General features: G+C 35.6%; 3 protein-coding genes and 1 long non-coding RNA gene across 4 annotated transcripts in view; 1 reads left to right on the forward strand and 3 right to left on the reverse strand.

Moving 5' to 3' along the window:
* The window catches only part of LOC135072635 (uncharacterized), a 48,528-nt gene extending 44,574 nt beyond the window's left edge, over window positions 1-3,954 (reverse strand). Inside the window, exon 1 of the long non-coding RNA XR_010257467.1 lies at window positions 3,741-3,954. This is a non-coding gene — a long non-coding RNA (uncharacterized LOC135072635). The remainder of the gene's footprint in view (window positions 1-3,740) is intronic.
* A 3,686-nt stretch (window positions 3,955-7,640) lies between these two features.
* Window positions 7,641-17,756, reverse strand: LOC135072599 (uncharacterized). The gene is made up of 4 exons (XM_063966586.1): window positions 17,039-17,756; window positions 16,247-16,436; window positions 14,657-14,848; window positions 7,641-8,319 (listed from the first exon to the last, which is right to left on the reverse strand). The coding sequence occupies exons 1-4, from the start codon at window positions 17,194-17,196 to the stop codon at window positions 8,083-8,085; spliced, it is 777 nt and encodes a 258-aa protein (XP_063822656.1). The 5' UTR covers window positions 17,197-17,756; the 3' UTR covers window positions 7,641-8,082.
* A 2,162-nt stretch (window positions 17,757-19,918) lies between these two features.
* On the forward strand, window positions 19,919-23,680 carry LOC135072436 (cholinesterase 2-like). Its single transcript, XM_063966338.1, has 3 exons — window positions 19,919-20,158; window positions 20,348-21,597; window positions 23,148-23,680. The coding sequence occupies exons 1-3, from the start codon at window positions 19,970-19,972 to the stop codon at window positions 23,335-23,337; spliced, it is 1,629 nt and encodes a 542-aa protein (XP_063822408.1). The 5' UTR covers window positions 19,919-19,969; the 3' UTR covers window positions 23,338-23,680.
* LOC135076771 (uncharacterized protein DDB_G0284459-like) lies at window positions 23,673-27,329 on the reverse strand. The gene is made up of 3 exons (XM_063971200.1): window positions 25,264-27,329; window positions 23,962-25,176; window positions 23,673-23,832 (listed from the first exon to the last, which is right to left on the reverse strand). Exons 1-3 carry the CDS (start codon window positions 26,016-26,018, stop codon window positions 23,673-23,675), a joined length of 2,130 nt encoding a protein of 709 aa, XP_063827270.1. The 5' UTR covers window positions 26,019-27,329.
* Between the last annotated feature and the right edge of the window lie 317 nt (window positions 27,330-27,646).

Consider the following 27,646-nt stretch of genomic DNA (forward strand, 5'->3'; position numbering starts at 1 on the left):
AAAATGATGTCCTCTCAGCTTGGAAAGGGAAAACCCAGGATTGGGGGAGCGCTCCAGGCAATTTTCAGAACATTTCATAGGTGGTAGTAAATAATATTTATTTTATTATTAAAATTGAATATTTTGATATTGATAAAATTGAATATACCTTTCGATTCAAATACCGAATATTTTTCAATCGATAAAAATTATCCAGAATTATTAATAATATTCAATTAAAAGTTGTTCAATCCCTAGTCATGCATAGACTAAGACGGTAACCATGGAGATAGTTAGTTTGGTAAGTCACGTGTTAAATGTCAAGAGTGGAAAGTAAACATAGGATTCATGTTATTTGTTTACGTGCAAAATGTAAGTAAGTAAATCATAAAAGTGGAACGCCGAGCTATTTCCAAAACCCGTCCAATATTATAATACAATTTGGCTGCGACAACTACAATACAGGACATCTCCCAAATCGATGTGCATACAATATTATAATACAATACTAGTAAGTAAGAGGTTATGATAACAATATTGCTATCAATAAGTTTATAGAACGGCGAACAATGTATGGAGAACGAACATTGTCCTTTTATAAAAAAAAAAAAAAACCGACTCCAAAAAACCTACACTAAAACGTAGAAAAATAATTACTAATTACCTACTTATTATTTATTATTTTTCTACGTTTTAGTGTAGGTTTTTTGGAGTCGTTTTTTTTTTTTTTTTATAAAATTTATTTAACCATTAAAATGAGAATTGATATCCATCTTATTCTGATTTTCCATTTCTTTGTTATAGATCTTTTTTTGCTACAAAGCACAACTTTGCTAAAGCCCGGAACTAATATTTTCCTAAGATGCAGCAAAAACCCATAATTCACAGAGAAAGATGTTGTGAAGCAACAGTGCAGCACAAATAAACGCACAACAAGCAAGTTCACGCAACAAGGCAAAAAGTGCGTCCGATAGCGCAGTCTAGCGATGCGCGAACGCAAGCGCAGGTGTACTAAAGAGCGCTCTACAATCGATGCGTTTCGTATGAATAGTTTTTACTGAGGTACTAAGCAAGCAGGCTAAAGGACTAGCTACCACAAAGTCTGCTTTTACCTGTAGAATTTTCGGTAAAGGTTTAAGAAAATTAAAGAAAAATCGGACGAAAAATTACTATACGTGTAGATTGACTGCGTTCAAAGCTTCCTTCGGAAAATTCCTATTGCAAGGCAGGCTCGATGGTGTTTTCCTTTAAATTCTTTTGTATTTATTCTCTTCAATATTTATGTAGCTCTGACTTCATTATTTTAAGGTAAACATTTAAGTAGGATATAAATATAGAACTAAACTTCGAATTACATACTCATTACTCGAATTCTTTTTGTTCATATGATATGGTAATGCGTTTAATAAATACAAAACAATTTCCAATGCATTATTGCTTAGTTATGCATACAATTGACACAGACGCAGTCAGTGTGCACCGCACTTTACCGGTTATCCACGATGCCATTTACACTGAATGGACTAACGGCGCACTTGAACTTTACGTAATCCCATCTCTACCGTGAGTTTTACTCATTAATAGAGGCACGACACTTTAATAGGGGTAGCCTAACTGAAATACACAGTTTTGTTTTATAACAGAATAATGCCCGTATTCACAAACATTACTATGAGGTCTCACAGTGCGCGTGGACGCACAGGGTGACACACGAACCAATCACAGAGCTCTATTCAGCGCTGTGCGTTCCGTTTTCTAATTCACTTAAGCAAGCATCGTTTGTGAATACGGGCGTAAGTTTTGTCTCCTGTACATCAAACCCAAGTAACAATGCTTAAGGAAAATCAAATGCAAAACTAAAATTTTTATGTTCACCATTTATCAGAAAAACTACTTTTTTTAACAAAAGATAAATGATCCATTACTAAACTTAGGCTCAAATAATAGTCGTATTTTTGTTCGTCCAAAATTCAGATAACAAACAAAATCTTCTGATAAAAATAAAATTGTTTCCGATAGTTGACTTTCCGTTACGCGACGTCCGTTTTTACCATCATTGTCTCCCTGTATGGTGGTATCATGGCAGTTTATGTGAGATAATGTTACCAGAGAGTTTTACATAGAATTATCGCATGTTCATAACACTATGTGTGTCAACAGTGCCGTCCCGCTACGCTGCGCGCACGCACACCTCAACAAGTACTTGGCTTTATGATAGCTGTACTAGCTGTTGTGCTAGGCTATATTCATTCTAAGTTATTATATCCACATTCCATCTTATAGTTAAGTTTCCAACATAAAGATAACTTATCGAGAACCATAACATCCATAAAGTTTTCGTGTAGACTGAATTTTGTTTATCCAGGGGCAGTATCTCATAACAATAAAAATTGCATGACTCACGAGGTATAAATGTTATGAGCAATAAATAGATTTAATATCAAAATGTATTCTCCATTGTTATTTTCAGTGCGTTAATCAATAGATCTTCATTGTTACGGACAATTGAGTTGATTTTACTTACAAAAAAGAATAGAGATAGGTATGATGTGTTTGGTCAAATATCTACTACCTGATATTAAAATTACCTATGTGAGAAGTATTTTAGAATTATGGAGTACTCACTTAAATATTTAATTTATTCTAATCTATTAAATCTAATGTTTCAATTTAGGGCTGTTTTCTTTTCATAGCTCTTCATATTTGAACACGTCGTGGCACAAGTTTATCGAAGTGTAGTAGGTATCTCCTTATTTCTGTGTAACTATATTTATTAAATATAAATGTAATTGTTATTTTGACACGTTGTCCTTTAAAAGATCATAAGGTCATGATCGTCCTCGACGCAAAAATAAAATAAAAATCTTCAGTTTCTCGTACCTACGTAAATATTTTTGTACCTAATTTTAGTTTGTTTAGCTTTGCTGTCAATATTTTTCTGGCTATTATATTTAGACAAAAGGCTGCGGTACGAGTGACTAATGAGCAGCGTTCTGCTTCAAGCCCCACAGTAATAATTAACAGTGAACGTCGAGTCCGTTACTCGAGAGCTTTTCGTAAATGTTGAAAAAGGAAGTACAATGACTTAAGATGATTTGAAACGCATTAGGGTTTTCTTACTTTCTACGTGTTAGTCATCGAACACAGAAAGAATTCTCATTATGGACTTCAATGATGTTAGGAGCTGAAAATAAAACGTAACTACCAACACTTCATAGGAATAAGGGTCAAAACTGCATATTTATATTCTGCATAAGTTGAACAAGTTATGTGCTTCTACAACATAAAGTAGTTATGAACAGTTATCGTTATAACTTAGATTATTCATACATGTTCACTGTTTTGCATAGTAGGTCATTACATTGAACAATTATGAGTACCACGATATTTTTAGTTTTACTTATATCGTATTTAATACATTTTCATGGAACTTTCTGTAGTTAATTTATTTATTTGCAATAATGTCAGTTTTCATGTCGTTGATGTCTTTTCAATGAGAGCGCCACGCGCTACGAACTATCGAGATAATTTGCGTACCTGCCTATGTAGTATTTCATATTTTCCTTATCGTATCGTATATTTACTATAATAGATATAAGTTACACACATAATTATACACATATTTTTTTAATTACTGTCATTAAAATAATGTTTATGATCCCCTATTTTATTAACAAACTTTTTCAGTTAAGTTTAATTAATCCTACAACCTACAAGAGCTCTACATTTAATTACCTTACACCGTATAAAATAAGTTTTACCTCTCCTTGCGACCCCAATAGAAGCACATCCAGAACGGGCCGGGAAACGCAACGTCCGAACAACACTGCACTGGCTTAACGTCCGCAAATCGATTGCCAAATAAATTCGTGTCACTCAGCGATACTTAGCAACAAAATTCGTATTTGGAACACGGCACTTCGACGCGCAACGACCGCGCAGCCGCGCACAGAAACGGACCCGTCGGGTGTGCGCCCGCGGTGCACTTGATCATTGAACTGGCGGGGAAGCCTGCCGCGGCGCAGACGACTCTGGCCTCCTACAGCTCCTCACAGACCGCCGCCTCCCGAACTCCGCCGGCTAGCACTCCTCCGGCCCGTGTAATTGTAACGCAAAATACGAACCAAACCACAGGCTCTTCGGAAAATGTTGTGGTCAGCCGCCGAAGCGCGAGATAGCTTAATTGATCGCGCAATGATCGCTATCACCCATATCACGGTAACGTTATTATCGACTAACTGTAACTAGAGATATGGGTTAATTGTTTTCTAGAATCAACAAAACAGTTGGATTCCTGACTATGAATTCCGATTGATGACGAAATTATAGAACCGTTATTTTATCACATCTGGTTGTACGTCACATATTTTCGCACTTATCTCATAAAAAGTATTTATTTATGCATACATACTCATGCCTTTTATTATAACAAGATTTCACGGCAATAAATCAGTCAGAGCAGTATGGTAGGAATGTACTATATCTTTTTGCATCTTATGAATTATATTCATTGCGCTCTCATACGCATTAAAGTCCAATACAGAAGAATACACAGGCTATAAACAATCATTATTTTTTCAATTATCTTTCAAGGAGAAGGTAGACATTTTCAATGGAATTTTACATTTTGAACCATTGGTACATACAAAAGATAATGAAGATGATTAATTATAATTATAAACATAAAACCAACGTAATTTCGGTAACATACACAAATTTATGTAAGGAGTAGGGTTTCTGCTCGAGCTTTCTCGAACTCGAGAAAACTCGAGAAATTTGGCTTCATTCGAGACGAGAAAAAAATTACCGGAGCTCGAGAATTCTCGAGTTTCGATTTTGAAGCTTTAATATTCTTGAAAGCCTATTTTCTTAGACAAAAGTAAGTTTTTTATTATTTAATAGGTCAACGTTGCTTTTAGACTGGCCTAGTATTTCCTTTTTTAACTGATTTAATTTGCATCTCAATCGAAACTAAGTAATAATGTTCACCAACGAGTATGCTATATTTATTATGCATGTTTAATCTGACTGATTTAAAGACTGAAAAATTTGTTAACTAGACAGTTACCTTACCTAACAGACGTTAGGTTAGGTACTCGTGCCTCCTCGTAAAGTGTATTCAAGTCGTTATCTGTAAGAAATTTAAAAAATTATTAAAAAGTTTTTTTTGTTCATAAAAAAAAACTATTTATTTATTTATTTAAGGACAGCTAACAAGACATACACAATTAACTGGAAAAAACATTAAAAACAATATGTGTTTATAGTGTAGCCTTAATTAAAAGCTGCCACGATATGTGCATAGATTGCGTGCAAGCAATCCACTAAAGTAAAAAAAAAAATTGAAAATGTATTTATTTATTTATCGTAATTTTGCTATTTGGACTTGTATTCTTTACAAGAAGGAAAACAAGTGATTCAATTGTAGCTCCAGATTTTTATCCTTAAAGTACACGCGACTTTATGACTTTTGTTATGATTATTAGTAAATATTAATTATGAAAGAAGATTTTATTTTTTGTTTATTTCCTTACCAAAATAAGTGGTACTAAATTCTAATATTGATTGTTGTGCATAAAAGTAGGTATATTAGATTAAAAAAACCTGTGTTTTTATTATTGAAATTTAATAAAAACACAGGTTTTTTAACCGATTTCAGCAGTTTTCATTAAAAGACTCGAGACCCGAGAAAACTCGAGAGTTTGGCCTCGAGAATTCTCGAAACTCGAGAAAAAAAATAGGTCGAGAAATCAGAAACCCTAGTAAGGAGGTAATTATATGTAGGTAAATACGAATAATTATCTGCATTATGTATGACTTAACTATGTATTTTAGTAGCAATAACAATAAAACTGTTATAATAGCGTAACAACAAGTCCGACACAAGGTTAAGTATATGAATAAAAACATGAGTATTGCATTGAAGAGTCATAGAGCTGAAGTCCAGTAACAAAGGTTTTATTTATCGAGGAGCTCTCCCGCCTGTGGTTTCTCCCGCATGTTTTAAAATTGCTCAACCCGGGAACATGAATTTATGTTATTCTAGACTGGGTGATAAAAATGAGAAATGGTGGAGCAAGCAATATGTACTTCGGTTGAGTGAAATATGCACGTTGTCGTCTAATAAATTGATGGGAAAAATTAGTCGGGCCCGGTGCGTTGCGCATTTCCATACGTAATGATGATACTATTAGTCTGAGTTGCACCAACTAACTTTAACCGTAACTGTAACGATAACCGGTGCTTTTTGTGTGGAGTTTCAGATTTTTGACGTTTGTTAAAGTTAAAAAAAGAGGGTGCAACCCAGCCTTAGCGTCGCGTAAATTATATAGCAATGCATCACAATAAATTATTTATTGACCGCAGCCTGCTTACAAACAGATTTTTTTTTTCAGAAAGAAAATACTGAATTTTCAGTATTTTCTTTCTTCCTGCGTGAAAAACCTTTTAATTTAATAATGTTTTCTAATTTCAAATAACATCAGCTATTTAACAAGGTCTGAAATTGTATCAATGATTGAAAAGCCCTTTTGTTTAAACAATAGTTTATAGAGGCTTCTCTCTGAACTAGAGGCTAGAAGCGTCCGCCCCGCGCTCGTAAAGGGGTATAATGACGACATCGTCCTGCTGCGCGCGCGGCCGTCGACCCGCCACCGCTAAGACCGACCTTATACTGAAATTACCTGATCGATCAACATGAGGAATATTAAGTCATCTAGCTAGAGCATTAAAATAACTGAAAAAAAGAAAACCGTTTCTGAAAAATGAATCTTTGCAAACTAAAAATTTGTTTTTAAACGATTGAGCTTTTATTCTGGATGGTATTTCATTAGGTTAAAAAAGCTGATATATTTATAGAGCTATTTAGAAAAACCGTTTAAAACTAACGAGGCTTGTTTCCGATGGATTTCTGGATTGCGCGATAAGAAATGTTATTCCTTCCTTGAATATAAAAAACTCATTGATACCAATAAAAGGCTGACGACTGAGGATGTGAATGGCATAGTCATAACAAAGTGACCGATTAGTTTATCATTATAGACAAATCAAAATAATATGTATGATAAAACTAGATATCATCATTATTTGAGCACTGAAAATGACTTTTCCTCTAATGTAGAGTTACCAGAACCACTTAAAAACAATTTAACTGTCTACCTATCATTAGACATAAGGTTACATTTTCCATAGAAACCGGAAAACGACCCTTTAGGTGAAGCCCTAGGAACAATGGAAAACGTCTTCTCACATTGTTTAGTATACGTCGCGGTTGGTCTCGAAAGCTTTATTTCCCAATAGCGTGGCAGTGCGGGCTACACGGCATAAAACGGCCGCCCTTAGCCCGGCCGATTTACGACCCTCGGCGGTGCTCCTCTCACCAGGCTTCGGTTTAGAGCCCATTATGCCACACCACAAATAAATTTTACACGCCTTACACGGCCTACACCACACTGGACACGGCGCAAGTGAAGCTATTGCCTTTTTGAACGAGTGTTCCATGAAGTAAGACCATTGATAATACACCATTAAACCTTCTTAAGGGATTGGAAACACAGAATTAGCCAAATGTGTACTTATTTTATATTGGACCGGTTCAACAAAACATAATGAAACTATAGGAAATTATTTCATTTTTTATTTTTTATACAAAATAGCTACGAACTAAATTGAGCAAAACTGTCAACAAAAATTAATACTAATTTAAAATCCAAAGCCTGACTGAGTAGACTTTTCTAAAAAGTCTAACGAATCAAGCTTTAACATTCAATACAGGGCAACAAGGACTTTTTATCACTTAAAATAATTACAAATAAAGGAACTTACCAATAGTTATCAGCCGTCGTTGCCCTGTACAAAATAAAATAATTACTCAAACCTAGCAAAACCTTTAAACATGCGCATCTTGTTTTACATAGCTTAATATGCTGTTTTTTTACTAAAAACGGTTATTTCTTTTGAATATAATTATAGGTTCATATTATTACTTTCGGAAATCAATTAATCAATATACAGTAACTTTAGTCTGCATCTGTTATTGTTAGAAAAAGTTGCAGAACTTAACACTAAGTTCAAGTTCAGGTATTGAAAGAAGAATACAGAAGTTTATTCTTCCTCATAATGTTTTGCTATAGCGTCTAAGATGAATTGGAAGGTGCTTGAGTTGATCCAGCTGAGCCCAGAAGGCAGTTCTGAGGAATCCAAACTTCTGGCTTTTCTGCCCACTGTCCTTTCTAAGAAGTAGTCGTCGTATTCCATGCTGTAGTCCGGCAGGATAGGGTTGAATTTCGCGTAGTAGATGGCAGAGAAACAGGCGTATAAGAGCAGAGCCGCAGTGAAGAGCTGGAAAAAAATGCATTTATAGTTTCAAATTACTTTAATTAATAAGACCTAATTAGGTGGACTTTAGTAGGTTAGGAGTTCACAACAAACTTCTCACTTTCTATCACAATAGCCTTGTAAAAGTATTTTTTTCAGTTTGCCCAATCTTACTTGATTTAAAACTCGGTCATTGACTTGCTCGTTTTAATTTATAGCTTCGTGAAGTATGTCAATTCCATGCATTTTAAAACATTCTACGACATTAAAGAATAATATTTTACTCGTATCTGTTGGAATTTACATAATCTGTTATTGCATTAGTATTTTTTATCAATAATATTTAACGGTATTTTTGTTTGGCTAGACAACAAATAATTTTAACGTACGCCTTCCCTTAATCTAATTGCGAACAATTAACGAGTTCCAAATTACATCAGTACCTCTAGTAGGAAAAACTTTCGAGTTCGTTTCGTTGCGTATTCAAAGTGTCATCGAAAAAGTTTGTATGAAAAATTAAACAGCGCCCCCTAGGGCGGCTATAATATAGGGGGCGCTGTTTAATTTTTCATACAAAATTTTTCGATGACACTTTGAATACGCAACGAAACGAACTCGAAAGTTTTTCCTACTAGAGGTACAGAACTCCAAACGATCGTGTCTCACGTTACTCAAACATATGTATAAAACAATTTGTATTTAAGTACATTAATGAACTCATTAAGAGATTCACGTAGCAAATTAATTTTAATGGCAATATTAAGTTGATTGATTCAATCATCCGGTGCCGGAGTCAAGTTTGTTTGTTTATTTTTCTTAATTAAAGGCGATTGACCTGCGCGAACTTGCCGTAGTGTTTATTTATTTGCATTTAAAACCTAACTTTTATTTTTAACAATAAATCACTTTAAGTATGTAGCGATGAAATCTAGGTAGACATCATGTAATTACTCGGATTTTTTATTGATAAAATTATTGCAAAAATAGGCTTATTAATTGATTAATTATTAATAAATCTAGACTGAAATAAAAAATGATGGCTCTAGCTAAAGTCCGAGTTACGCATCATAGTCTATTTATTAGCCATTAGATCCGTGTTAACGCACAAAAAATTAATTGCAATTTGATTAATGAATTCATCGGAATGCTTTGGCAGTTGATGCACTCAAATTACATGATCCCAACAATAGTGAGGTGTGAGTCGATCGTTTAAGTTCGTTGAAACAAATGAACGATAGCTTCCGAGCGCGGAACCAGCGATAAAATAATAGACGCTGCACGCGCGGGTTCAATACCGCGACCCGCACGCCTCCGGAACTGAGCATCAACGTTTCAAAGCCACACAAACGAATTGAAGACGCTTTTCAGAAAAATCAGGTTTCATATTGTGCCTACAGAAAAGGAGGGAAGAGTAACGTATAATGGAATGTCTATGTACGAACCGAACATAACAGATAGGCGGTTAATAAATAGCATAACTAAAAATTACGTTTGCAGAGTCTATACGCCTCAAGGTATGGAACCTTGTCGTGTGGTAATGACAATTTATGTGTCGTACTCATGGGAACTTTGTAATGTTTCAAGGTAAAATTTAAATTACACGGTTTTGGACTGTTTTGAGGTTTGGGATTTGTCCTGAATTAATGTGGGCACACGTGCAAACTTCAGTAATAGAATTTTAAGTTTTCACTTTGTTTGTGTCACCGTTATAACCTCAGTACCTCTAGTAGGAAAAACTTTCGAGTTCGTTTCGTTGCGTATTCAAAGTGTCATCGAAAAATTTTGTATGAAAAATTAAACAGCGCCCCCTATATTACCTATAGCCGCCCTAGGGGGCGCTGTTTAATTTTTCATACAAAATTTTTCGATGACACTTTGAATACGCAACGAAACGAACTCGAAAGTTTTTCCTACTAGAGGTACAGTTGTTTACAACACACATACAAGATATGTAGAGTCCAGAATTACAATAGTTACTTAAAACTTTGGTGTATAGTATTATTTTTACTAAAAAGATTTTTTAACATCATGATTTATCGAGTTGGGTATTTGTAAATGGATTTTTATTTTTTCGAAATATATATGTGACTATTCAAAACTAATATGTCCTCCTCTTTTAATTCAACCTTCCGAAAATTTACATAATTTTTTTTTTATTTATTCGATGATACTTATTCGATATAATCAAGACTACTAACTACATTATATGTTTTCCTGGGGCTGCACTGTGATTCACGCTCCGTACTAAGGCGGCCATAAATACTTAACATCAAAATAAAGTGGTTTTCTTTATTTTATACGTTGAAACATGTTAGAATATACACAAATAATTAAAATTTCAACATAATTATGATATTTCGCAACACAAATGTCTACTTTCAGGTGAAAAAATGTCTCATAGTAATTTTGTTTTAGATAAAAAATGTAAAACATTTAATACTGCGACTTTTAATGTTAGAATTTTGTGATAATGGTTATTTATATGAATAGTTAACTATAAAGGTATAAAATAAAATTGCAAGAATACATCTAATTAATTTTAAATACCTACATAACAATTCCAATTTTGAACACAAAAAATAATATTTTAAATACATAACAAATCCAGTGCACATTTTGATAGGGCATCTTTTTTTAACCTTGACTTACGTAGACTTGATAAGAGGGGGTCTGAATGAAGAAGAAGCCTGTTGACCTAATCTTTATTGGTCAAGATGCGGCTCAATTTTCGTGTATAATTGCGTCTAAATGATTTAATGTGTTTGTTCTTCAGACAACTCCCCGATTGCCAATAAAGCGTGATCTATAACATTAGTACCATGGACTAGTACTTTGTGAACGGAAGCAGGTATATTATACCAAGGATACTTGGCAACTAATTGTCGAGCTGTCTCTAAAGCGAACTCTTCGAATTTCGTCTTATTAATGTTATATCTTGAATTTAGACACTGAAGTTGGTCCAGCACCGATCTAGTAGACTATTCTTGATACCAGTAATTTCAGTTGAAATTTCAGAGTTCAAGAAAAACCGCCTAGCGTCATCGTGATGAGGTAAACGAAAATCAGTTAGCTCAACATCAATATTTTCGACATTATTCAACCAATTAGAGTGCTTTTCTATTAATTTAGATTTAGTTCGAATTGCTTTTGCCCATAAAACCTAAATTCGTGTACATACATAGTTAATTTTACCACTTAAAGTCTCTAAATCAATATTTTCAACGTTATCCGCTAGGCACGAAGTTTCGATCAAATTGTTAAGAATATGATCATTTTTTCCTTTGAACTACCCTATATAGAGTGCCAAAGGTCAATATCATCATCCTTGAAACGAAACATTTGAAAATTTTACCTAAAACAATATAAAAGTAATATTTAAAAAATGTTTTATTTTTAATACTACCGAAAATTATACTTTGATACCCTATAACTTAAAAAGAGGCAAAAAGCGGCAGATGAAACGTATATGCCCTTATTAGGGACAGTCTCTTCTATTTAAAAAATAATAATTCATGGCATTACAAGGCATTTCAAAAGTTATAAGTCTAATTGAAATAGAAGTTAAGGATTTTTTTTTTCGAAAAAAGTGTCTCTCTAAAAAAATTCAATAAAAATAAACCGAGCATTATAAAAAATAAAAATGGTTGATAATAAAAGTACATAGTCTTGTTCTTGAACCTCCATATTATTATGATCAACACACTTAAACATTCGATTTGGCACAGTAACACTCAATAACATAGTGATTAACTTTCGACGACTCACATCTCGCGGTAAATAGACTCGAGATGCCCTCACTTCCGATGCACAAAAGTGAATGAAACCTTGACCTTATTACATTACTATTTATAGTTTTTGATAGCTTGGTTACTAGTTAATAACCTAGGGACATCATCGGACCGGGATTAGACAGTGACATTTTTGGATTTTTGGCCTATGGGTGAATCACCGTGGGCTGCTTACATTACGTAAACAATAAATGATGTTCTGAATATGCTACCACACCCGTGCAAGGAGCAGACGCGAGTTGCGAATCTGTTTTTCGCGCGACCATGATCCCCTCGGGGACGTCGTGATTTCATATTCCATTACTTTGTATTACGTTTTGTGATATGATGTATGTAAATGTGTATTTTGACAGATACAATTTTGGTGAAAGTTTTGCTTTTAGAGTTAGATTAAACACAACTCAATCTGGATTAACGATGATCCGTTACTAATGTAAAATTGTTAATGTTAAGGTCTATTCGTAAATTAATTGCAATAACGTTATTTATATGGTATTATTTTATACTTCTTGTTTTTATTCCTGGTTCTTTAGTCGAGCTTCCTAATATTTATAACACAAGATACACATTATTATGCATTTATCGTGACTGCAAAATAAAACCATGTTTGTTAAAAAAAAACCACTGAAGACAAAAAAAAGTCTCCATGCGTTTTGCAAATCGATGATTAATTTAATTACGCATTGCATAATCAGTGACATGCTAATTAATGCAAAGGCATGGGACGACTGACCGCACCAATTGAACTTCGCTATAAAATCGAAGGTTTCATGAAAATGCCGTACTACCAATATACTAGAACAAATAAGTTAGAGACGACAACACGGCAATAAATGTACAAAGCAGTGTTTGAAATCAATAAAAAAAATTCAAACACCGAAATTAATTACATTTAGCAAACCAATAAAAAAGTAATTTTAATTTCATTAATAATAATTATAGTAATGATTGACATGACATCATAATTAACGGGTTAACAGCTCCCAGACAATTTAATGTGATCGTAACAAATTGATTTTTAATTTGATACATTTTACTGTCTAACTAGTTTACCTGTTTATTTACTAATTTGTTTTATAATATTTAGATGTCTTTAACATAAATTATAAATATAAAAATTACATCATTGACTAAATTACGTGTATTAAATAAATATTTTTTTATTTTTAAGCACAGTGATGATTGTAGCATACTATCTATTGTCTATGTAGGTATATCTTTATCCTGTTGCCGCTTTTGTGACTTTATTATCACAAAATTCTCTGCTACAGGTGACGTAGATTCATCATTACAGTAAAAAATCCGGAAACATTTGATGATACCATTTAGTAATTACGGTCACGTTAAATAATATGTTAACGGTATTAATTAACCGGTAGTCCATTCGTGTTTCGTAGTAATATTATTGCAACTAATAATTATTTAGTTAGACCAAACAAAGCCGCGTAGGCGATGTATGCAAATTGTGTGGGAATATACATCAGGTGTTTATACTTGCAGAAATGATTTTAAACAGTTAATGGTAAAGTATTGAGTGGTGGTTGTTGTATGCATGATTGATCCCCCAGCTTCCACCCATTACTGTGAATTCAAGCGCGGGTGCAGTGAACTCGCTCTTAGTTGCAGTTCATGTGAGCAATACGCATTAAGCACATAAATTACAGCTAGGTATTCGATCTTGCTGTAAATAAAATAATTAATATTACTTTAACATAACAAATATGGGAAAAAATCTGAGTTATTAATGATTATTGACATTCAAAGTAATTCAGGTATTAAGGAAAAACAGTAGGAAACGTTGGAGTATAATGACTCGAGCAAGGTCCGATAAATGCGAGGGCCTGGCCTAGGTGGCACCCATGCCTGACGGGCCGCGGCCTGACAAAACTATGTCAATGTTATGACTTCGGCATCCTACGCGTTTTGATCACCAAATAACAACCCGTGCTTGTTTTTAAGCGGATCAATTAACGAAAATATTTTTGCGCTACGATGCGCTAGGGTGGCCAGGAGGTCAGAACTATTTGTACTTATTTGTAAACGACAAAGCTAATTTGTCAAATAAAAGGTTGACCACAATGCCGAGGATACAGGAAACTTAGAACAAGTGTGTCATTATAATTATGTACATAAACATGCAAATACCTATGTAGGTATATAAATTGTGTCAATCACTATTTTGTAACTTGGAACAAAACCTTGAATAAATACCAAGTCAGATAGACTATGCCTTCAATGTAGGTACATACTCGGACATGTGACCTAGAAATGGGGTATAGTAAATCTTTATTTGTAGCTCTCTTGCACATCTTTTTGAATTGTAAATTAGAGTACAGAATAAGTTATTGTCTCTAATTTAACCTCCAAAGTAAATTGAACTGAACATTTAAAGAAGTTAAATAACTTAACATAGGTACTTTTTCAAAAGCTTTTTAAGTTTCACAAATTCTATATCGACCTGGATCTAATAGCCACAGACGTCTTGACTAGTGAAAATAATTCAAAGAGCATCTTGTACATGTGAAATGAGCTGAAAAAATACTTTCCCATAATTATTGAAAGTAAAATCTCACCTGGAAGACGCTCCAGAACTTGAAGGAGCCCTCGTTGATGATCCAGTCGTAGTATCCGGCCCAGGGGTCGGTGTACCGGCCCTGCTTCATCGGCTTGGCGGTGGTGGTGGTGTCATGAGGATGCTCATCATAGTAGTCTTCGAACCCTCGCCCGCTCTCCGCTGTGGCATTTCTTGAAGAAGCTTTACGTAGCTGAAAGGAATCGAAAGAGATGATTGTGCGAACGACAGCACAAAACAAAGCACTGCAGTATCATCTAAACCTTCCAAAATAAAGATTGGTGCTAGATACACGAATACATAGCTATCAACTGATTTCACTAAGAGCTGTAGCTAATATACCTTTGGGTAAGGACTCATATACGAGTAAATAATATGATTTTACCAATGCATTAACTTACGAGAATGTCTTAATAGCATAACAAATGCACCACAACTCAAACTTTCTCGATTCCAATTATCGTGAATATCATAATCGTAATGCTTCGCTTCCTATCATGCACATTAAATTGGTCAGTTCCATCCTAGCACCAAGTCTACTATCAATTTGCACGATCGTGTGAACCCGGCATGAGTGGTTGGCTAAACAAGGGTGCCGTCGTTTAACGACACCCGGTCACCTAGTTCAGGCGGTACCGTTACCGTGACCAACTTAGACCATTCATGTGTATTAATATATTTAAGCCTGCTGTATATTAACACGCCCAAGGCATTTAGTACTGTAATGCGAGTCACAATCAGTTTCAGCAGTTTTGCAGAAACATTACCTTAGCAACCCCTTCTGAAACTTAGGTAATTGAAACTGTATGGCCAAGGTTATTAGTCAAGGTTAAAAGTAAGTTAAATGAGGACTAACTATAAGGACAAAAGTTAAAATTCGACGGTCCATTTGCCTCCATTTCAGACACACATTCTCACATGAAAGTAAATGATAAGGAGAAATTGTGAAAAAACTATGGTCCGAGGAAAATCACTGAAGTGCGAAATTAACTTCACGCGATAGGGGTCGTGTCGCAATTTTGTATGTGAATAAGCTAAATTATGTATCGGAATTTACTGGAACGCCATAATATTTTAGTTTTCATCGCTATTTTAAAAAATAACACCGTAATTTAACCGTATAATTTGAGATTATCATCTCAAATTCTGCTACGGTAAAAATGTTTATAATTATTGTAAGTACTTAACTTGCTTAATGATAAAATGTTCTGCATCAAGCCGAGCAAGAATTAACAACTAAAAACCGTTGGTAGCGGTTTAATATTCCAGTAATACTTTTATATGCCCATTTTTACTAGTCCCTAATGGGACAATAACCTAACTACGTCTTTGTCATTTACCTGGAAAATGTCATGAAAGAGAAAGGTCGATTGTGTGTGAAGGGACTTCGTTGTGTAATCACAAATGAAATATTACTACCTATTCGTTAAGTTTGAAAGAAAGGAAGAGCTTGAGCGTGCTGAATTTCAACTTAAAGTATGAACTCGAGCCTTTAAATTGAACGTAGAAGTTTGAGTAGAGAAATTCAAGCTACGAGAAAAATCTAATTCAGAAAACTTAAAGACTTAAAGTTAGACATTCAAAAGCGTACCATAACTGCAGTAGAGTTGTGGGCAGCAACCCTGGCGCTGGCGCTTGCTCGCTTCTTGTTGATGTTCCTCACGACGTCCAAGAGGGTACGTAGACCGGTGAGGATCAGCTCGGAAGGTGGCATTCCGTTCCTTGGAGGCTCTGGGTCCTCCAGTGACGGCGAGTCTTCATGGTCGAACTGTTGTTCATTGCTGGAAAGTTTTCAGTTTCGTTGTGGAATTACTGTAAGCTCGTAATAGATTTTTATATTTTGTAAATTAAATTGACAAAAATAATGATGATGATAAAGGTAGCAGGAAGGCGCTGGATGCAGGCCGCTACCAACCGTGCGATGTGGAAATCATTGGGGGAGGCTTATGTTCAGCCGTGGACGTCCTGCGGCTGAAATGATGATGATGATGATGATGAAATAAAAATGATAAACTGACAACAACACTGTACTTGCACATAAGATAAGGGATCTTTAAACAGGTACAGTAAAGGTACCTTAATAAACATCGAATTGGTAATAATAACCCAGGACTAACCCAGTGACTTTAACATCTATAGGCTTCTGCATACTCTTAATTGTTTTATCAATCCATTTAGAGAATCAGAATAGTCATAACCCACTTTTAGAGTTTTGTAATCGAAATTATGTTCACATTACGGTATATTGACACCTTAGTCTCTGCATCTGAACAAAGATAATATTCTGTCACAAAAACACGTAACGAATAAATAAGTAATTAAAACATAAAAATACTGTCTTAGAACCCTACAATGAAAACATGAAAAAATATGTAATACTCACTGTAACGGTATGTATTTGTACTTGGAGTAGGGCGGCGTGTGCGGCGTAGCAGAGTCGTAGCGCACCGCTGCGCTCGCGCCGGCCGCCCACATCGCCAGCGCCGCCGCCGCCCACACGAAAATGTGACACGTCAACAACAAACCGCCTTTGGAAGCCATTTGTGTACCCCTAACTATTCACTGGTTAAGTTTAATTGATTTATATCCTGGCTACACAGGAGTTGCAGTGGAGATACTAGCTTTATGATCTCTACAACTATCAAAAAACTATTCTTCACTTCTATGAAAAGGTTTTCTTTTTTCAGGTTTTCAAGTGCACAGCTAGGCGACGGCCAAGCGACTGGCTGATTTGAAAATGTCTCCTCCCGTTAACCGCGTAAAGGGAACGCTTCAAATATGATTTGCGTAAACATAACACGCGTGCGGGATGTGTGAATTTAATTTGTATCCCCGGAGACAGTGAAAGCTATTGCGACGATCTAATTGGACGCGATTCCGTCGGTATTCGGAGCGGATGGTGATATCAATGTATTTGATATGTGCTAACTTTGTAGAACTTAGGTATCATGATAATTAGCCTATTGTAAACCTGTGTACTAATAAATAAGTTCACGATTGGGCCTGCACTGGATGCCGCTTTCTGCAACCTTTAAATGGTTATATGTTGGGCTATGTCGGTCAATTTGGGGGAGACATATGTTCAGCAGTTATGACCTATCCTGTACAATAATTTAAAAAAATACACTAGTTATATTTTTGAAAGACTCTATGTATGTATACTTACTTAAACTTACAAGTTCCAACTAGGTGCCACTTACTCTAACGTATCTTCAGAACAATGTAATAATAATGATGTATTGTATCAACTACTGCAGCTTAAACACCCGTGAGATAATTACATCGTGTCTAGGTTTCTGTACAATTGTTTATCTATAAACTTATCAGCTCTTCATGATGGTTAATCTATCTATATGTCATAGTCAAAGGTCGATATGCAGTCTCTTCGCGGAATGACTGGTCTATCCTAGGTTTGACCAAGGCCTTCAGGCAAACCCCGAAGTAAATTCTTATTTCGGCCTTTGACTAAGTCAAACCTAGAAGTGCCTAAACGGTTCAGTCAAACGTCGAAACTAAAATAATCTGTTTCGGGCTTTGCCTAGAAACGACTGACAGACTCGGTCAAAAGTAGACGGCAAATAGAAAACCAGCCATGTGTGAGTCAGATTCGCTCACGAAGGGTTCCGTGCGACTCTTTTGTTGTATGGGAGACCCCTTAAATGTTTATTTTATTTTAATTTTATGATTTATTTTTAAAATGCAACTAAAATTATGTGAATATTTCAAGGGTTCACCTGTTTATGTTTTAATTAATATCAAGTAAAAAACTGCAACAAGTCACGTTTGCTGTTGCTGTTGATAGGAGCCCCCCTTAAATATTTAAGTAAGTATTTTATTGAATTATTTATTTTTAAAGTGAATGATTCATGAGATACGAGCCTGGTGACAGACAACATTTAGCGAAGTCATAATAATAGGGTCTAAACTCTTTATCCTTTAAGGTAACAGAACCCTAAAAATTAGTAATTAATCAAGATCGATCTAGAAACACTGACAACCAACCTCAGTATTGTATAAGTTTAGTTACTCGTACCTTCACCTAAAGAGATAGCTGCGCGTGCGCGTGAAAACCGACCGTCGTAACGCCTATGCAATAAGTTCGAAATCAGAATTAAGTATAGTTTAGTTTAAAGTCTTAATTGAGGTTTGACTAGTCAAACCCCGATTTCATTAAATTGAGTTTCGACCTTTTCCTGACCAAATTAGTTACTCCTAGGTTTGACTAACATTATTTAGTCAAAGGCCGAAATGTTTGGGCTTTGACTAAGACTTCTAGTCAGACCTGAGGATTGACTAGTCAAACCTAGGAGTGCCGGAACTTCGAGGTTTGACTATAACATATATAAATAAAAAGGAATTGATGTTCGTTAGTCTGATTAAAACTCGAGAACTGCTGGGCCGATTGAGCTGATTTTGGTTTTAAAATGTTTGTCGTAGTCCAGGGTAAGTCTAAACGGTGAGCAAATACGCGCGCGATATTGTTTTTCTTTGTTGTGTTTTTGTTTGTTGACAGACAAAATTCCACGCGGGCGAAGCCGCGGGCGGAAAGCTAGTTTGAAATAGAAATAACATCATTACAGTGTACCTTACAATAACCATTGTGCAATAAAAAGGTACTTAGTTGGCTCAAACTATGCCATCGCGTGTAACAATCGTCTCGTTCATCAATGACTCTGATATGCTGCAGTTTAGATTAAATGCATAGAAGAGATATTCTTATCGTTTTCAGCTATCATATTTGATCTCGGAAAGAGATAAATATATATGACACCAATACCTAGACAAGTATTTATCAAACGTTCCTAACCCTGAGATAGATTTTAAACCAAAGATTAGTGTTTCGCAGCTATGTCAGCAAAATCGGATAGTATGTAATAGATATGTATCTACCGGTAAATTAAACACAGAAACAAAAATATCTACGCTGCTATTATGTTGATGCAATGTTGTAGGTAAAGTAAAATAAATAAATTCTAATATTTTTGCAAAATATTATAGGTCATAGGCCTATGATGGACATGAATAAAAGATGTCTAAAGAAAATGTCCCATAATTTCAAGTACAATGCCGTACCATTTCATTAGGCGAAACAACCTTGAAGGATGCAATTTCTTTAAATTAACAAGCAATCCAAGCTATTATTCTAACGTAGTTTGTTCAAGTGTCAGCTGAACAAACTACATTATGTAAGAACCCTTAGGAAACTATGTAAAATTTTTATCTGCAATGTCTTTATCATGATAAGGTGCTCTTTTAAGACAGTCACAAAACGAACACTGATCAATACTCTTCTGAGTATCGACCCGTGACAAATATGGGTGGGACAAAATGTGTGATTCCTATTCTACTGTGTTTAATATTCGAAACGTATGGATTGCCTCGAGTAGACCCGTTGGTTGACTCAAAGATCGGGCTGATCAGAGGCCTCACAGCACCAGACGGCACATATTCTATGTTTCTGGGAATACCGTTTGCTACAGTGGACCCGTCGAACCCATTTGGGGTAAGTTTGAAATAGGGTATTTAATTGCACATTCTTTTAATTCTCAGTTTATCTCCTTCTCTCTCAATGTACCTACTCAATTTCTTTAGTAAGATATGAACGTCAAGTTCATGCAAACTTAGTGCGCGATTATACCTACTAATATACATAGAATCCGTTTGATAAAATCATTAATTTCATGTCTTTCAGCCTTCGACCCCTCATCCTGGCTTTGAAGGCACTTTTGATGCCTACGATGACTCAGCAATTTGTCCTCAACGAGAAGAATTTAACCAAACCCTGACCGGTACGCTTGACTGCTTACACCTCAATGTGTATGTGCCCAGCACTGCCAGTTCCAAAAATCGCCTACCAGTACTAGTCTGGATATATGGAGGTGGCTTTTCCATAGGATTCGCCGGAAGATATGTTTATGGCCCTAAATATTTAGTCAAACATGAAGTCATCTTAGTTACGATAAATTACAGACTTGGACCATACGGATTTATGTGTCTTGATAACCCTAAAGTACCTGGAAACCAAGGTCTCAAAGACCAATTGCTGGGTTTAAGGTGGGTTAAGGACAATATAGAAGCATTCGGCGGAGATTCTGACAAAATAACGATTTTTGGAGAGAGCGCTGGTGCAGTTTCAGTAGGTTTTCACCTTATCTATACACAAGAGGAACTATTTCGTAACGTAATTCTACAGAGTGGCACTCCATTAGCACCATTTGCAATTGCTGAACCGGATTATAATGCACCATTGAAGCTAGCTCAATATTTAGGTTTTGTGGCAACCAACTCAGATGATGCGTTAGAATTTTTAAGAACTGTAGATACGGATCTAATCTTAGCAGCAACAGAGGCAACAGGAATTGTGAATCTACCTTGTGTTGAAAATAAATTTGATAATGTTGAAAGCCTCATAACCGATCATCCTATTAATGTTGAAATACCTAATGCAAAATCAGTCCCCATTTTAATTGGTTTCAATAATAGAGAACAACTCGGCACTTACGCAAAAGCTGGTCCTGAATTATTTGAATCGGATGAGTTTTATAAAACAATAGAGAGCCACTTTACCTACGATAGTGAACACCTTGCCAGAGTGGCGGAAAATGTACGCCAATTCTACATTGGTGATGAAGATATAAGTGCAAGTATGAAATGGGAAATATCTGATTTTAGTTCAGATTTCTTTTTTAATCATCCAAACTACAGATTCATTCAGAAGTATTTAGAAAATGGAGGCAATAATGTATATCATTATTTATTTTCTTACGATGGGGACAGAAATTTTGTAAAAAGAAGGCTCAACATTACGGACAGCGGTGCATCACATGCCGATGAAATAACGTATTTGTTTGATTTCACTCCCTTCAACGAATCGCCTACATCTGATGATCAGCTCGTAATTGATAGAATGACAACGTTGTGGACAAACTTTGTTAAATATAGGTAAGTTGCAAACAAGTACCTACTAGTACATTCTGGAATTTTAACCCATTAACGCCCAAATGAAGACTACGGTCAATTTCACATAGCCAATGTTTATTTTCTTTATAAAAATACTTCAGAAATAATACTAAACAGAAAGAAATTCAAAAACAAAATCAGAAGTTAGGTTTTCAGGGGTGTACTAAGTTTAGTACAATGGGCGCTTATGAGTCATATTGAGCAAAGTCTTCTCCATCCTGTCACAGTGTTTTCGGGCACTTGCAATAAGCTGTTTTGACTCTATTGAAACACACAGTAATTTTAAGCTGTCAAATCAGCTTGTTTGCTGGTTTATTTTGATTTTAACCATTATTTCATATTTTTTCTCCACCAACTAGAGCAAGACTACCTACTTTTATTTATCTTTTATAGGTCAAATATGTGCGTACTATATATTTACGAAATGCTAGCTGATCTAAGCGACTATATGGGCTTACTATGCAGTGCAGTCTGCATGCATTTGAAATTGTCATGTCCACCATATAAGCGAACAAGACCCATCCACCGCTTTTTTTCCTTTTACCTCAATTTGGTAAAGTTCTATAGACTAGCCATCTGATCTACCCCACTGATCTTCTTATTATACTGGAGCTGGACACCCTGTGGTGCCTAACTTAACTTTTTTTTCGCAAGAGACCCCATATAATGACCTTTCCCAATGGTTCTAAAGCATCAAAATTTGTTCCAATAGTACCCACATTATTATCTTTCAATCAATACTAATAAAAATATTTTTGCCTTGTTGAATCTGTCTCTAGGCTTTTTGTGAAAATCTTTATAAGTAATCAAAGGATACCGTTTGGTTCTGTTTTCACGTGTGGTTCCAAAAACTATGTAACTAAGTCTCTTTAGGTCGACAAACAGCTCGTAATTGGGAAAACAATAATATGTTTCTTTTTGTTGTCTGTAACCCCATAAATAAAGAGTCATGTTATTGAAAAAAGAAAACAATGATTACATATAAAAACTATGAAGAAATAAGTAAACACTCTAATAATAATGCCGTTATTGTACTATTTTACGTAACATGTCAAGCGCCCATTGTACTAAACTTAGTACAGCATCACTTTGGTAGTTATAGCATGAAAAAAAATCCATGAAATGAACTTTTCTAGGTATTTTTTATTAGAATATGTTGTTAGCTAATACACAAACAACATAATTTGGTATTTTGTGTAACTTAAACCTTGCATAAAAAATTATCAAGTACCCACTAGAGCATACGAAAAAATCACTGAAACGAAATCGCAAAATACCCCCTTAAGATTGTATAATTATGGTCTGTTTCATCTCAGGATATAATGCATAGACCTTTGTTTACCGATTGGAATTATTTCCAGAGTAAAAATACCCACTAAATCAGATTTATCGTAACTTAAAGTTGTGTACTATTTATTGTACGGCGGGCGTTAATGGAAGAGAGATTTTATTACCTTTAAAAAGGCATTCATTTATTCATTTTTGTCAATTTAACTTCTTCTGTCTATAGTAACAATTTTCATTTATTTCAGTGAACCCATTCCCGAGACCAGCGACTTGCTGCCAGTACAATGGCCGCTTGTTACAAAAGAATCCCTGACTTGTCTCAATATAGATTCGGAACTTAGTATTCAGAAAAGACCTTTCCATGACAGAGTGGCCTACTGGGACTTATTCTATAGGCTGAACAAAGTATTCCAAAAGGGATATAAAGAGGATTAGGAGTGAACACATACAACCTACCTACTTCACAATTGCACTACAAAACATGTTTTGTTTTTATTCCAGTTAACTTTATAATTAAAGACTTATTAATAAGACAAAAACTTTATTGAGCAATTTGAGCATAATTATGTAATATACCTTAACAGCAAGAATACTAATCTACACATAACATTAAACTTTATTACTTATGTTGTGACAATGAACTCTGTTTAATTTTCAAATTAAGTACCGTAGTTACTTCCGCTTATTAAGCATGTCCAGTTCACAACACCCTAAAAACTTAACACTAATATTTACACGGCTTTTGTTGTTTACACAATTAAATTCCTCTTTTATTCAGTTTTCGCCTTTTCATTCATGTATTTTTCCGCAGCTTCAGCAATAGCTTTCGTCACTCTCCCAGTAACTTCGTGTAAGTTCTCGTTTGTAAGATTCCATGAGTCTACTGATCGTTTGGAGAAGAATGAAGCTGTTGTGTCATTCGGTCGCCAACTGTTCGGATACACAATTTTGTGCCGAAGGACCGCTTTAATGATAAGGGCTCCTACGTATACAATAAAGTAGACACTAAAATACAACGGTAAGTAATACAATTTTTTGCCTAAATAATAGTAACTGTACCTGTTAACACGAGGGGTCTCTGTAGTAGTTGTTGTTGTGGGATGATGATAATGATGAAAATCATGGTCGTCGTCGAAACCATGATGATGGAATTTAAAACTGCTTGGGAAGTCATGAGGAAAACCGCTATCATCCATTGGAGGTCCTGAATCCATTCCTGGTTTTTCATCAGATGGTGGTGGTGGTGGTGGTGCCATTACAGACATATCATTTCCTTTCATATCATTGCCACCTTTACCGCTATCCATATCACCGTGGGGTTTGTTAAATATTAATTCTGGATAGTCACTGTCATGACCATACGATGGAGGACCATGATGATCATAGCTTGGATGGTGGTGGTCTTCTGGTGGCTTATCGTAATAGCCATGGAGATCAGGTTTGTCATCTGAAGCAGGCGGTGAATCCATTTGAGGTTTGTTATAACTATAACCACCCAAATCCATGCTCGGGGGTGAGTCAAACGACATTGAAGGCTTCTTGTAAGTATATCCATGAGTATCCATAGCTGCCATAGCTGGTGGTGTATCGGCAGCGCCTCCTGGTTTGCCGTAGGAATATCCAGAGAAAGGTTTGTTCACAGGCGGTAGAGTAGGAACGAAGGATAATGAAGGGGGCTTATATCTATAACCTAAGTCCATTGGAGAATCATTAGAGTCATCAGACGTGTCCGGTCCCGAATCATCTGAAGTATCAGCTGGAGGTCGATACATTGACACTGGAGGACTTAGTGTTGGCGAAGGTGGTGGTGGCGCTGGTGCTGCGACCGGCGATGGTCCTGATGGAGGATACGGTGGAAAAGACTCGTAATTAGTGGGTATTGGAAAATCATCTCCAGTTGCTTTCGGTGGTGGAGGAGGTGGAGGCACCAAACTTGCCACCGCCTTGGGTGGCGCTGAATTAGGGCTCGATTGCTTTGATTTACTTCCATATTCACTTGGTAAATAAGGTTGTGCCGGATTGTACCGATCAATTGGTTGTTGCATATGTACAGTGTCTTGAACTTCCCCTCTCACTGGATTTTTCATTTCCTTAAAGTTGTCTAAATTCGTAAACATATTAGTCTTTTTGCTGTTGGAATATACATCGTACATCGGTTTCTTTGAGTTTTTTACTTGAAATGGTTTTAGGCTGACATATGGAAAACGTAAGTTAGGTTCAGTCCGAATGGCTCTTGATTCATTTTCAGCTCCGTTGCCAGGATTCGTGCCGAATCTGTAAACAATGAGAAAATTATGTGATTAAGACATTTCACGTTTCAATTCACACACTGCCTAGGTCGTAGTTAGATTAGAAAATTACCCTGGTAAGGCGAAGTCTTCATTAACCTGAGTGTCTTCAGTCGTTGTGTAAACGTTTTCTTGAGATTTTTCAGTCGCATCATTTTCGTCTTTGTTTGAATTAATTGCCACTTCTTCCCATTTATCAACATACTGATTGTGTCTTTCGTTATCAATAATATGCCAAATATTTTCGACATTAGATGGTGCAGGCGTAGTTGTCGTTGTCGTAGTGGTCGTAGAAGTCGTGGAGCTTGTTTTGGGTAAATACACAGGAGAATTATACAAATTGTTATACAATGCGAAATAGTCTGTTTTATCCACTTCACTGTTCTGGTCGTTATCGTCTCTTATTTCCTTCTTTGGAACTGAATATACCACATCATTAACGTTTTCTTCAGGTACGTATATCGGCTGCGAGGTCGTGGTTGTGGTAGTCGACGTCGTCGATGTCTTGGCAGCGACTCTCTCCTGTTCCAATAATTTTCGAATAGATTTTCGCATGTTGTTCCCATCATCGGATTCAAATTCTGCGAAAATTAAGTCTGGGGTCTTCACCTTTGGCGTCGTTGTGGTCGTGGTAGCGTTGTGAGGCGAATCTATTCTTCTCATCCAATTGTGGTAGTAAAACGGAGCCGAACGCGCTTCATTGTTTGATTGTGACCGCGGCGACGGGGTAACCACAAAAACCGACGGACGCGATAGTATATTCACTTCAGCTTCCGAACTGTATATCAGTAGAGACACTAACACCGTACAAAGTGTAACTTGTTTCATTGTGTTTTTATTTGTACATCGGAAGACCGCTGAAGATGAGTGAAGCCCGCTAGGTCTGACTAGTAACTAAAAATAAAGGGTTATGTCGAAGATTTTGAAATGTCACACATTTTGAAGCATCGAGTGTGAAATTGCGATAATTGGTAGCGGTACTTCATATGTGGCACGGCTGAAGCACGATCCAGATCGCCGCTGCAATTTGCACTATTAACCACCGCCGATGTCGCTCGCTGCTGGGGCCGGTGGAAAGTGTTCCATATTTGTGTAAGATATTTGTAACTATGTGTAGGTACCCATATGTCTTTATTGTAGAGTTACCTTAATGAACCTTTACGTATTTCAGTGTTATTCCTAAATCACCAACCAATATTACAATAAATAAGTAAAGATAAATAAATAAGCAACAGATAACGTAACTGTTCTCCCCCAGAATTTTACTCCTGCCTGCTGAGCAGTTGGAAATAGAATAAAGGGTTACGTTTTTCCTAACTTTTACATATTTTTCATAAGCTACCATGTTAGAAATACTTACGTTTAAAATAAATTGTTTATATTACCTACAAGTTAGAAATAATTAATTCAGATAAACGCATTAGTAGACGACTCCACTAGTAACCCAAAGCACTTTTAAACACAAAGCTCCTACGTGGTCACCTACTGAACGGCAATTAAAACGAGATAATGAAAATTCAATTAGCAAATTGATCAGTCCCACAACACAAAACACGAGCTTCACAAATTAAGCACGCAGTACATAAGTGCTAATTATGGGAACCCTTCGGAGTTGCCGTTATTCTAAATACCGATGTTAATCCATAGGTAAAGCAATCACTAACTGTGCGAAAGTACTGCATATTTGTACCATTTATTCGTAATTCATTCACATTTAAAACGTTTTGTAATGGACATCCAGCAGTCTTCCCTAAAAACGAGCATTATGTAATAATTACTCGTATGATTTTTAACATTAAAAAAGTTTAATGTAATAAACGCTGTGAGCATGTCACTTTTTAAGTTACGAATAATTTTGCAAATAAACTTAGGTAGAGCTTTAATTTTTTGAAAATAGCTTTTATTTATCGGTAAAGAGGTGCGTTAATGTCACCGTCATTTATTTACTAGTTGCATTTATCTTATACTAACTATATTTGATTAATATTTATGATGACGTAGGTCAAGTATGCCTACTTGAAAGATTAGATTAGATGGATTTGTCCAATATGTTTTCGCGATATGTAAAGAATAAGGAGCTATTTACTTATACGTATTATTTTATTAGACAAATACTGGTCATTTATTTTATTATTACCTGGACCCCTTAGGAAAGAGAGAGATACAGGATAGTTGTGTGATTATAAGAAATAATATTTGCACTAAAACTCAAAATAAGCTATCTTTATTAACAACATTTTATTTATAAATAATTGTTTATTTACATATTATTTTTATGACTATAGTTTGTCAATTTAATATAATTACGTCTAACTTATACTTACACTTAACATAATTTGTCAACTTTAATCTATTCTGTCATTTTATTCTCATTGGTAAAATACTATCCGTTAGTTTTCACGTCCTCTTTACGTTCGCTAGAGTTTTCGGTGTCATTGTAAGCCGGGTTGTCCACG

Source organism: Ostrinia nubilalis, chromosome 1, assembly GCF_963855985.1.
Source record: "Ostrinia nubilalis chromosome 1, ilOstNubi1.1, whole genome shotgun sequence".
NCBI classification, from domain to species: domain Eukaryota; kingdom Metazoa; phylum Arthropoda; class Insecta; order Lepidoptera; family Crambidae; genus Ostrinia; species Ostrinia nubilalis.